The 12,003-nt window shown below is 38.7% G+C and overlaps 2 protein-coding genes across 3 annotated transcripts in view; both read right to left on the bottom strand.

Moving 5' to 3' along the window:
- The window catches only part of CDK14 (cyclin dependent kinase 14), a 711,364-nt gene that overhangs the window by 667,336 nt on the left and 32,025 nt on the right, over nt 1-12,003 (bottom strand). The window lies entirely within an intron of this gene.
- On the bottom strand, nt 225-11,210 carry PTTG1IP2 (PTTG1IP family member 2). The gene is made up of 4 exons (XM_033420411.2): nt 10,941-11,210; nt 5,793-5,839; nt 1,793-1,886; nt 225-355 (listed from the first exon to the last, which is right to left on the bottom strand). The coding sequence occupies exons 1-4, from the start codon at nt 11,086-11,088 to the stop codon at nt 225-227; spliced, it is 420 nt and encodes a 139-aa protein (XP_033276302.1). The 5' UTR covers nt 11,089-11,210.

Raw genomic sequence — 12,003 nt, 5'->3', positions numbered from 1 at the left:
TAGTTCCCCAACCAGGGATTGAACCCGTGTCCCCTGCATTGGAAGGTGGATTCTTAACCACTGGACCACCAGGAAAGTCCTGGAATAACCTTTTTATTTTATAATTTTCTGTACCTTTTGAAAATTTTTTCCTTATCATATGGATGCATATACTATTTTTATTACATAAAAAAGGTAAAACATTTACTGATTACTAGCTTAGCATTCTCTTCAATGATACTATCCTAAAGTGCATTCTTACTAAGGATAAAAGGAACATTCGTCTGCAGGTAATATTGATAGATGAAGCAGTGACAAATGAACACTATAATCAATACTGCAATGAGTAGAAGCATCAGGAATCCAAACATGTCAACTGAAATGTATGAAAAGAAAAGAAATATATTTTAAGCTAACAGAAGGTTAATAATTTCTCATAGTTTCATCGTTCCTAATATCATGCAGTCTGATTCTTAAATACAAATGCACTGGTCTTTATTAAAAATGATACAGTAACATACATCATATGCTCCAATAAAACTACTCTTAATGCAATAATCACTAACATTTGAAAATAATCTGGGTTGCTAAAAAGAGGAAACATTTAATGTCCTTTATCTCCAGATAGGTAAACTATTAGGCCACAGGCTTATTTTTTCCTTTATTTTGTCTCTAGACTCATTCCAGGCAACATCTCAACAGAAAGAATAGATCTCTCAGGTTGCTGTTTCTATGAAGATAAAATAGTAGGTAGCAGGGGATGGTTTGTTGTTTGAGTTTCAGCAGTTCCTTATCAAAAAGGCAGCCAACGCTTGCTGGGAAAGCAGATTTCCAGCACACCTGTAAACTGTATCCCCTCTCAATACTATTTAACTTATCAGCCTGGTGTACCTGTAAAATGAAACTAGCAGGGCGGAAGATGAAGTAGGAGACTAGGGTTCCCCATTCATACTAAATACATGAAGTGTCACTTGCTATATATAGGTTCTTTGCTACAACTATGATTTAAATTTACCTGATGGTTTCTGAAGAAAACACGGATTTGTGAGCAAAATTTATATTTTTTCACTTCAATTTTTTAAAAAAACCAAAAATACAACATTACAGATATAAAATTAAAGATTCTTTAATGATTGAGATGAGTTCAGTCCCAGGGAGTCATTGTTCTGAATGTCAATTCTCAGTATTGAACACATTAGCTGAGGAAATATAAGTTATTAATAATGCTATTGGGCTCAATATGTCCTCAGGACTAGCTTACAAGAAACTCCTGGAGTTTCTAAAACAACTTAAGAACACAAACCTCCCTTTACTGGGTTATGGTTATTGTACATCAGAGTACTTTAGAGATGAAATTTAAAGTATTTAACAATTGGTATGGTAAGGCATCCACAAATCAGAATGAATGTTGACCTAGTTTGAACCAACACTGGCTGGAAACAATCAGTATCAGTCTGTATCAGAGGAAACACCAATGAACAGACTTGCTATATTTTAATAAAGCAAATATAATAATTTATAATTCTTCAATTGTAGCAAATCACTAGTTTGCGAATCAATTGTAAAAAGTACAGGGCTTCCCTGGTGGCGCAGTGGTTGAGAGTCTGCCTGCCGATGCAGGGGACATGGGTTTGTACCCCGGTCCGGGAAGATCCCACATGCTGCGGAGTGGCTAGGCCCGTGAGCCATGGCCGCTGAGCCTGCGCGTCCGGAGCCTGTGGTCCCCAACGGGAGAGGCCACAACAGTGAGAGGCCCGCATACCACAAAAAAAAAAAAAAAAAAGTACATAAAATTCAAATAAGGACAACTCACCGTGACAGTTCAACCAAAATATAGAACTGAAATGACACCCGAAATATGGAAAACAAATTTTTTTGCAAGCCCTTTCTTCACTGCACCAAAAACACTGTATTTGGAAAGAAAAAAAAATAAAAGCAGTGTCCAAGTATAATAACCACAATCCCAGTAAGTTTCTAGTACTAGTTCAATAAGTATTCAATATATAACAGCCATCATCATCATCATCATTATTTTATTATTATTATTTGTAGTTGATGCTGTTGGTGGTCTGCCGCTTTACCAGATCCACTTTACCAGGCCCATGCACACAAACCTAGCTGCAATGAGTGCTGACTGCCAACGGCTCAAGCCGCCCTTCTTCTTGCATTGTCCTTGTGGACAGGGACCATCTTGCCTGTGGTCAAGAATTGACCTCTGTCAGGAATTGACCAGTATATGGGGTTCCAAACAATGGACATCCTTGCCTCAAGGCAGGCACAACTCTGCTATGTAACTTTTTGCCCCAGGGCTGCCCATGGTTCAGGCCAGTGTAGGCTTTGGCTGAGATCACATCTTTGCTTGGCTCTTGTCCCTTAGTTTCTCTGTGTCCCGTACTCCTTCATAGAATTTTGCTGAACAGCAGTCACTCAAGAAATCACATGTACCTGAATCACTTTCTCAGGCTCTGTAGTTAGAGAACTAAATTTAAGACATTAGTTCACAAAGTAGTAATAATGACTTCAGAAGATAAGGTGTTTTTTGTTGTTGTTGTTTGTTTTTTCCCTCTCTCTTTCTAACACTCTTTCCCATTCCCCTTGTCTGCAGCATTCACACTTGCCTCTGGGGATTCCTCTTCTGTTACATGTGGGCCTGGTGGTGCTCTCAACCAGCCTTGCTTTACCCCCTTTCCCCTTTTTGCTCACTGGTGGCCAGATGATCATGTGGAAATAGGAATATTGAATTCTAAGTCTCTTGCTGAAGCAAGCAAAAGCAAGGTACAATGGTGGTAACCACCGTGGAAGATAAGACTAGAACCTGGAAGAGTAAAAAAAATGAGGACAGAGTGGTAAAAATGGCTGTCACTTACATAGGACCTACCACGTGACAGGCACCGTTCTGAGCCCTTTATATATATTAACTCATTTCATCTTCATGACAACCCTGTAAGCTAGGTACTGTTATATCCACTTTATAGAGGAGGATACTAAGGCACAGAGCAGTCAAATGACTCTCATAAGGTCACATACCTAGTAAATAGGGAAGCTTAGGTTCTAATGTAATCAATTTGGTTCTATGCTGGTAACCAATCCTATAAGACTGATCCCAGACCCCTCCCAATCACTTCTTGCTGTATATCCTGAGACCAGCAGGATACACATTCCATTGTAAAAAGTCACCCCTTAGACACTGCCTGAGAGCAAGAGATATATCACAGGCAAACTTTTGTTTCATGTTAACCAAGATCAGAGGTCAAATGAAGGCAAATTTAAGATTGAAGCCATTTTGGCTAAATGGATCCTGTCCTCTTAGACTATTGCTTAAAGACTGGAACTTCAAAGTCAAAGTCTACATTCAAGGATTACAGCCCAGAGACTTCAGGTCTTGGTTATTAGATCTCAGAGTTTTTAGGAATCAAGTTCATGCCATCTAGCAGGGTTTTAAGGGAGATGAAACGCCAGAAAAAACCTGAACCTGTCAGAGAAGAGTTTGTGGTCACTTAGTGCTAAGCTGATTCCCTGGCCCCGATAACCAGGTTCACAGCACATGAGCTCCTAAAGCAGTGCAGTCCCCAGAAGAGACATTCTTCCCTGTGCCTCTCTCTGATAGGAGCTCAGAGAACAACGGAAAAGGGAGCTCCTTCGCAGGTTAAGCCTGGGGCAGCCAGATTGGTGACCAATAACTCACTGCTTGGCCAGGGAAACTCAACAGAGCATCTGCACACCACGTACATCTCTCTGACATTCCAAAGTTATAGCTGGGGGGCAATAACTGACAACGACTCTGGGTAAGTACAATTTTACTTGAGGGTTGGTTGCATTAATTAACAGGAGCATTTTTTTAAATGTAGGGATGGAGAAAATACTTCCTGAAAGCTCAAAGGGTGAAACACAGTAGCCTAAGGTAGTTTATTTTTTTACTCTCTGTCTGCCCAGATTGTGTCACCATCCTTCTTCCTATGGTAACCCACACCCTCTTACCTTTTCGGATCTCTTCCCCACCTTTATGTGGGTCTGCAGCTATCAGTCAGCTATGCTCCACCACTTTCCTCCTCCTGGAATCACCTGACCCAGGCAATGGCACTCAGAGTAGCCCATCCCCCTGGCTCAGTAACTAGTGCGGGACTGGACATAAGACCCAAATAGGGTCAATCAGAATCCTCTGTGGAATTGTATACAGGCATTGGGAGAGGTCTGCTGGGAGCCTGCCTCTTCCCCAGCTATATGGAAAATGTTCATTTGCCATAGAAGAAAATGAGGTCAATACCCAGAGTGAGGCAGAGCTGGGAGATGAAAAGAGAGAGAGGAAATGGGAATAATATCCTTTAAGACTCAGCTGTGCATGATGTCAAGGCCACACTGGACTTACCAGTTTTGTGAATTAATAAATTCTCTTTTTTAATAAAGTAGTTTGAGTTGGGTGTCTGTCAGTTACCTCAAAAAGATTTGACCAACTCCTTTTATTTTTTTTAAGATTATTTTTTTATGTGGACCATTTTTAAAGACCTTATTGAATTTGTTACAATATTGCTTCTGTTTTATGGTTTTTTTTGCCTGGAGGCATGTGGGATCTTAGCTCCCCATCCAACGATCGAACCTGCACCCCCTGCACTGGAAGGTGAAGTCTTAACCACTGGACCGCCAAGAAAGTCCCTGACTAATTCCTTAATTAAGGCTGAAAAGTCTTCAAAGAGAAGAACTTCAAATTAACCAGAGGAACAGTAGAATATATTCAACATCTCTAAATTAGTAATGCGTAATTTAAGACAAATTACATGAATTTTTTTCTTGTAGCTAAGGAAGATGACCCATATAAATACAAAGCCATGCTAACCTCAGACCCTTAAGAGGGTGAGAAGTGAGAAGTCAGCTAACAGACTTTAGAATGATGGTTAATATCATTAAAATGAAAAAATGCAGAAGGGGGGAAGGTACATAGTAATGTTTAATGGTTTGTTAACATTGTATAAACTAAATGGTTTAATACTTGTACTGGCCAAAAATATTAAATAAGTGTTATTGTGCAAAGAGGGATTTTAAAGTAGTGGACATAGAGAGGATAAAAAGAGCATTTACTAATTATGGGCAAATGCTAGATATAATGGAAGTTAGGTTACATTGATATATAAAGCATTGTTTTCTAGAGGCTGAAAATTTAACTGGCAGGTATAATATTTCCACTCTATAAAAAACAAATGTTTCTAAATGGAAGAATATTAGAATTTCAAAAGGAGTGGAACAGATAATAAATGTAATAGGAGTTCATAGCGAAAGTACTCACTTCTAGTTGATTGGTTAAGATTTCTTTCAGAGAATAGGAAGAATTTGTCTGAGCTTTGAAGAAAAGGTAAAATCTGTGCAGGAAGGAAGGGCTTTAGACACAGAAGCTATGGTAGAATAAAGAACAGGTTTCCACTGTGGCAGGAGTGAAATCCGTCATCATGAAATTTTGTGGAATTATTTGGAAAGGTAAACTTTTCTCAGATTGTGAAGGGTTTTGAACCAGACTAAAGAGTGTGTTTTTTCTTTTCTTTTTTTTAAATTGAGGTATAATTTTTTCAAACAAAAAATTGTTTTGTTTTTGAAGTACAATTTTCTAGAAGCAAGTACATGTTTGCACTAAACTTTTCCTTTATTTCTAGATTCTCAAGGAACGGTTTGAAATGCAGAAATACTTCTTAATAACCACTATTAGTCATTCCTACTATCAAAAAATTGTGTAAAACAAAGTTTGGCATATCTTTTAGACTACAACTGTAAACTGTGTGACTTTATAACATTCCCAAGACAATTTCCTCACATAAAAGTTAACTTACTTTATTATTTTCTGTGCACAATTGACAATTTTTCCATACAGTACATGCTGCAAAAAAATTAAGTACAAAAATATAAATACAAAGCCTATTTATTGCTCAACTTTATATAAAATGCGTTTCATTAAGTCATTCCTGTTTCATGGCAAATGTATCCATACCCTGAGCATTTTCCTTTATTATTTTCATATGTCTAGACACTTTCTCATTGATACCATTTCTCACTAATCCTAACTCCTTACTTTCTCCTGTTACTCAGAAAAATATGAAATAGCATCATCCAACTTGGATTAGCCAAGTAAGTTCTAAAAATTAACTTTCCTCTCCTAAACTAACTCCCTGGTCCCAACCAGGCATCTAAAGCTACACACCTGAATCAAACTGGGCTAATCCCACACCACACTCATTGATCCACAGAGAAGCAATCTGAGCAAGTCAGCCCAATCAGAATCCTCCTTCCACGATTTACAGATTGGAACTTGAGGGTTAGGGGTAGTGCGGAGCCTCTGTCTCCAACTTTTCAAAAATTTAAACAGGATTGTCTTTATGTAGTTATAAAAGTGACACATGTTCAATATAAGAAATAAGTATACATAAAAAAATAAAAATCAGCTGAAATTCCACCATCCAGAGAAACTCTGATGCTTCATCTTACTTTAAACAAATTATTTCCATGATCTAAACTTGGATTTTGCCATCATTCCAAATGACTGCAACCATGAAATCTTAAATACCAATATTCTAGTCTCTGACTAGAATCTTCTCTCATTTCCTCTCGTTTGCCTTTTGACATGACTCAGACCTTCACTCTTCTTGACCTTTCCATTGTTTTCCAAATCTGTTTGCCCCTCATGGCCTCATTCCCTTCTCTTTAGCCTGAACTTCATGTCAGTGAATGACCCAATCTGGGTCCATCTCAGAGATTTAGACTGAGTATTTGTATAACTAACCAGCAATCTTTCTTATAGTCTTTCTTGCTATTACTGAAGAACCAATGAGGGACAGCTGACCTACATGACAATGTGCTACATGAAGCAATAGTTTCTTTTCTTCTTTTACTCTGTTCCCGAAGAAAGAGGTACTAGCTATTTCCACAGCATTCTCAGGACCAGATTCTTCCTATACCCTCTTAAAGACCCAATTTTTTTGTGTATTTTTCTCTCCAGTCACTTCCTTCCTCTTGATTACATTTTCATAATTTCTGCAGCATCATTCTCTCCTAGTTCTCTTGGAACATCTCTGGCCATTCCTTTTTGAGTTTCCTGACTGGTTCCATTCCCTCTATCAATGTCTAAAATGTTGTTACTACATAAAATTCCATCCTTGTTCCTCTTCTCTTCTTCCATGAGGGATCACAATTTCAAATACCTAGAGATGCCAGGTGTCAATGTATATTATACCAGATATCAAAACAAAAACTTTCTTTTTGATTGGCAGTGCAAAGAATTAATTAATAATTTTAAAAAATAGAACAACTGAATCAGACAAGCTGATTCTAAAGTTTATCTGGAATTAAAATTTTTTGATGAACAGCTAAGAGAAAAATTTGGGGGGAAGATAACAAGATTTCATATATTACTATTCTCTATATTACATCCTTACATATACTTTGTTGATTTCTGATATAGGCATGTAAAATGAGTCCATATGGCTTTTAATTTGTTAAATGTTCTTTTTATTTCTATCACCTTTGACTGCATCTATTTCAAAACTATGTTGTTAGGTGAACAAAGTTTCATAATATGTCATCTTCATGTATTGTGCTGTACATCAGTATGGAATATCGCTTATTCTTCTACTTAAAGATTTTTTTTAATTCGATGTTATCTAACATTAATATTGCTATACTTGCTTTATTTTTCATTAGCATTTGCAAGGTATATATTATTCCATCAATTTATTCTTTGTTGCTTTATTTCCTCTAGTCACACCCTGAAGTCACACCTGTTTCTGTTTCTATATGAGCGGTTCCTTAAAAATTTTTGAGAGATGTATTTTATCTTCTTCTTTCTATCATTGCTTAATCAGGATCTACATTCTCTACCTATATAAGGATCCTAATATGCTTTAACTTTCTTCCTTTCCCTTCCCACACCATTCCCCAGGTAGGAATCATCTGGAGTTTTAATTATTATTAAGTCCTTATCAATTATTATTAGACTGTTAATGTATTTAAATTGCTATTGACTTGTAATCAATCATTTATAAACGTTTTACTGGTTTCTTTGCTTACTAATCTTTCTTAAATCCCACATTTCCCCTTAGTTTATATTCGTTTGCTGAATAATATCCATGAGTACACCTTTCTCAGAAAGGGTCTGTGAGTGACAGAAATCACTCTGATTATATATAACACAGGGAACTTAGTACTGGGAATCAGGTATGCAGGTGATAGAAGAGACTGAGAAATCTACCAGGGGAAAGACAATGTAGACCCACCTCCCCCCAGATATCAGCACACGCTAGGCTAGAGGGCAGAGGAAGGAGGCAGCTACCAGAGTCCAATACAGTAAGTATATGTAGAGTCTGCATGACAAATATTCTTGGTGTGTTCACCATTACAGAAATAAACAAGTGGGTACTACAGAAATAGAGAGAAAACCTGGAAGCCTTGCCTCATCTTCAAATTACTTAGCCTTCATTTCCTTGGAGAAATCTGCCTTTTCATCTCATTCTGATATCTTGACTTTGACATATGTTTCACGGAATCTATTTCTCATTTGGTGGTTCTCTAGCTCAGCACTTGTGGGGAAATTTTCATCTGTTCCTTGAGTTCTGTTTTCTTCTAGGACAGATTAGCTGTTTTTCTGCATGGGAGTATATATATACTCAATTATTTATTCTGTTAGCTATGCAGTGTTTGCATAGGTTCTATATTGTCTATTTTCATCTTACTAATGATGAGATAGTTCTGTTCAGACCTTCTATTTGTGTTGACACAGTAGAAGTGACATTTTGACCACCTTACCACTGTCCTTGAAATTTTTTTTCTGACAAACTACAGTTTTACTGTATTTTATGCTCTATTCACTTAGTTGTTCTCAGTATTTGACAAAGGGAGAGAACTCAGGTGAGTCTGTGCCAGACTTTGTTAGAATATCTGGGCTCTACACTCTCTTCTGAGGTTTTATCATTTTCCACTGCCAAGGTTCACTCTAGCTAATTGGAAATATATCCAATTTCCATACAGGGAATATTTCTGGATTGTAGATCTGCCCCTAAATCCAGTTTGTAGCCCAGGAACTTGTGTTTCCATCAGAGTCAGATCCACTGTTCAGTTTCTCTGTTTTTCTTATTTCTCCTCCGAAACCATTTCTCTGTAGATCTTCAGAACAGGTGAAGAACAGGGCACCCACTCAATTTGCATCTCTCTAGATCTGGGAGTACTAATGAAAATTCTTGGAATTTAGTGACAGTCATTTCTAAGGGGTGATGGTGGCATTTGGAGTGTTACCATGCTGTGCTATTCTATTTTGATCTAGAATCTTCTATTTCTTTCCTAGCTTGCCACTTGCTTTTTAGGCCATACCCCTTTGTTTTCTGGTTGCTCCCAGTAAGAGAATTTCTCTACATTTTAGTATTTTTTAATGCATTCATTAGGTATTGGAAAAGAAGATTCTTAACCCAAAGTTCCAAGAGCAAACTACAACTTCTTGGGATATTGCTTACTAAGCTCTCAAATATAAATAAAACATCAGGGTTAAAAGCCTGGGGAATCAAAGCAACCCGCTTAGTAGGGGATCTCACTTGATGTGGAATCATTAACAAAGTCCTGTGGGTTGCCTGTGGGAAAGGTCTATCACTCAGACCACCAGCAGGGATGTAGGTGGAGATCTCAGTGAAAGGTTAGAATCCCTTTCGCAGTTTTGGAAGTGAAAGAATCGTAATGTCTAAGAAACCATATCCTTATAAAATAGGAAGGTTGAGTGCAAGTTCAAAGGGGAAATTACCCCAGGCTAGGAAGCAAACACTCAGGGGAGGCCCAGGACAGGCTGACCAGGCTTTCCCTCCCAAAGGGAAGCTGTTTCCTCAGAAACACTGACTGGGTTCTTCAGCCCTAGAACCAAGCTAGCTAGAAGACCAGACTACGTTATCCATGATTCTTGATTTATTTTTGTTTACTCCCTTTTTGTTCTTCCTCAACATTTTAACAAGGTTTTTTGAAAAATTCTAGTATGACTCCAATTTGTTAGGGAACAAAGGGAGGGATTTGTTTCTATGTTTGGCCTGTTTTTAGGCACTTTTCCTGGGAAGAACATGGCAAGGGATGGTATGAGAACGTTGTTCCTCTTGAAGTATGTATGGGAATGACTGAGAGGTTAAATGAGAGAAAAATGTATGGGAAAGATAAAACCAAAGGAAACAAGCCAGATCTTTTGATTCAGCCTCTCCTTATCCTCCACCCTCTCAAAGGAGAGTCTCATTTCAGTGCAAAGCTAAGAGCTTTGGGTTTGGATTTAGGAAGGAAGACACTCACAGATACTATCTTTTTGATTCTGAAAACCAGAAAGCGGTAATTATTCTGTCTTAGAGTCTTCATAAAAATGGCAGTCTTGGCTTTACAGGGCATTTTCCAAGTAGTTCAAATCCTGTCCTTATTCTATCTATACAATTCCAGTTTAGGATACTGAAGACATTATCTCCAGGTTCATGAATTTAACTCAGTACAACTTTTAATGTTTCAGAATTTCTTCAGTTGGGGAGGGGAACAAAAGAAAGTCCCCAAACCAAGTAATTATTTCTTAAGATAAGACCCAAATTAAGTACTTTATTAACTAAAACCGTACAACACTCAGAAAGACTAGCTATGGCCATTGAGTGGGGTCTGATTAGAACAAAACCCAACACCTTATTCACAGCACAAAGCTTTGGGCTATAGGTCATGCAAAACGAAGGGGGTGGGGAACATGCTTTCCACATTTAAAACTGTTTTAATCCACTTTTCACACTTCAGATAAAGCAAATGAATTTGACTCCAATTTAATTGGATTTCACCAAAAACGTTAAGATCCTTTAAAAATGTCTTTCTGCCAACACCAAAAGGCAACTTTAGAGATGAAAATCTCAGCCTGCCAGCGTGCCACAACCAGTAGGAAATACAACAGCGGCCGCACACCTGGGGCAGCAGCCTCTGGGCTCAGGATGGCTTACCGTCATCCATAGATTTTGGTCTGTGCTTGTTCTTGTGTCTGGAGACTTGGGAAAAACTATTCTCTGAGAAGCTGATAAACAGTTGGACGAGAAAGAGGGAGAAGAATACTGGCAGGAGGATTTGACTCCACGACTGCGGCCGGCACATGGCTCCTTGGCCCTGGGTTCCGCCGGTTGCCGGCCAGGGGGACCGCGGTGGGCACCAGGTACCGAGCTGGACCCGTGGACCCACTCATGGACTGTGACCTGTCCCAATCCCAGCCCCTTCTGAGGCAGCCCCTTCTGAGCCCTGGACCCCAGCATAATTCAAAGAATTTTAGTACCCCTCATGTTCCGGCCAGAACGCAAAATGTTTGTAACGCAACCCTGGTCCGCACTGGCCTCGGGCTCACGAGGGCCCTAACCACCGCCTACAGTTTGTCCACTGGTCTGGATGGAGGTCTATTTCCCTCCAAAGCCCACAGCTTTTCCCTGCTTGGCCGTCGCTTTTGAAGAAGGCCTGGATTCTAATTTCCACCATTCAATAGCTGGAAAGCAGTAGCAGCTTTCTGTGCCGCTTTCCTCAGATGTAAGGGAACCTACCATCTACCACGCACCATGGGAGTTATTGTGCAATTGATAAGTGATGAGGTCCTGAAACTCACAACTCTCTCAATCCTTGATCTTGTCTTTGACTAGTATGTGGCCCTGTGGCATGCTCTAATGTAGTTTCCCAAAGTATGGTGTATTTTCAGTGGTATGCAGATGAGTATCTTTTATTTTCATAGTTATGAATTTAGTTGTTTTTTTTTTTGAATTTAGTTTTAATGTGTATGGGGAAAAATATAACTAGTAGTTATAATGATATAATGGCAACAATATATGCTTTTCTTTTAAAGCAAATCTATGTAAAAATGTCAGGTTTCAGAAATATAAATAGTAGCATAATTTAAAGGGTAAGGCAAAATTGTGAAGGTGGTTCCAGAATGACTGAAATTTTAGCAACACTGCCTCATTGTGGAGGGGGTATGGTAGGGAGGAACAGGGCACAGAGGTTTGTCCTTGCCCGGGATCTATCTTGGTT

This window comes from Orcinus orca, chromosome 9 (genome assembly GCF_937001465.1).
Source record: "Orcinus orca chromosome 9, mOrcOrc1.1, whole genome shotgun sequence".
Lineage (NCBI taxonomy): Eukaryota > Metazoa > Chordata > Mammalia > Artiodactyla > Delphinidae > Orcinus > Orcinus orca.
The sequence above is the reverse complement of the archived record's forward strand: the minus strand, read 5'-3'. Positions and strand labels throughout refer to the sequence as shown.

Coding starts and splice junctions, on each gene's coding strand:
- PTTG1IP2 (XM_033420411.2), bottom strand. CDS start 11,088: ATGTGCCGGCCGCAGTCGTGGAGTCAAATCCTCCTGCCAGTATTCTTC. Junction 5,840..10,940: donor ACCAAAATCTATGGATGACG/GTAAGCCATCCT, acceptor ATTTTTTTGCAG/CATGTACTGTATGGAAAAAT. Junction 1,887..5,792: donor TGTGCACAGAAAATAATAAA/GTAAGTTAACTT, acceptor TTCCAAATACAG/TGTTTTTGGTGCAGTGAAGA.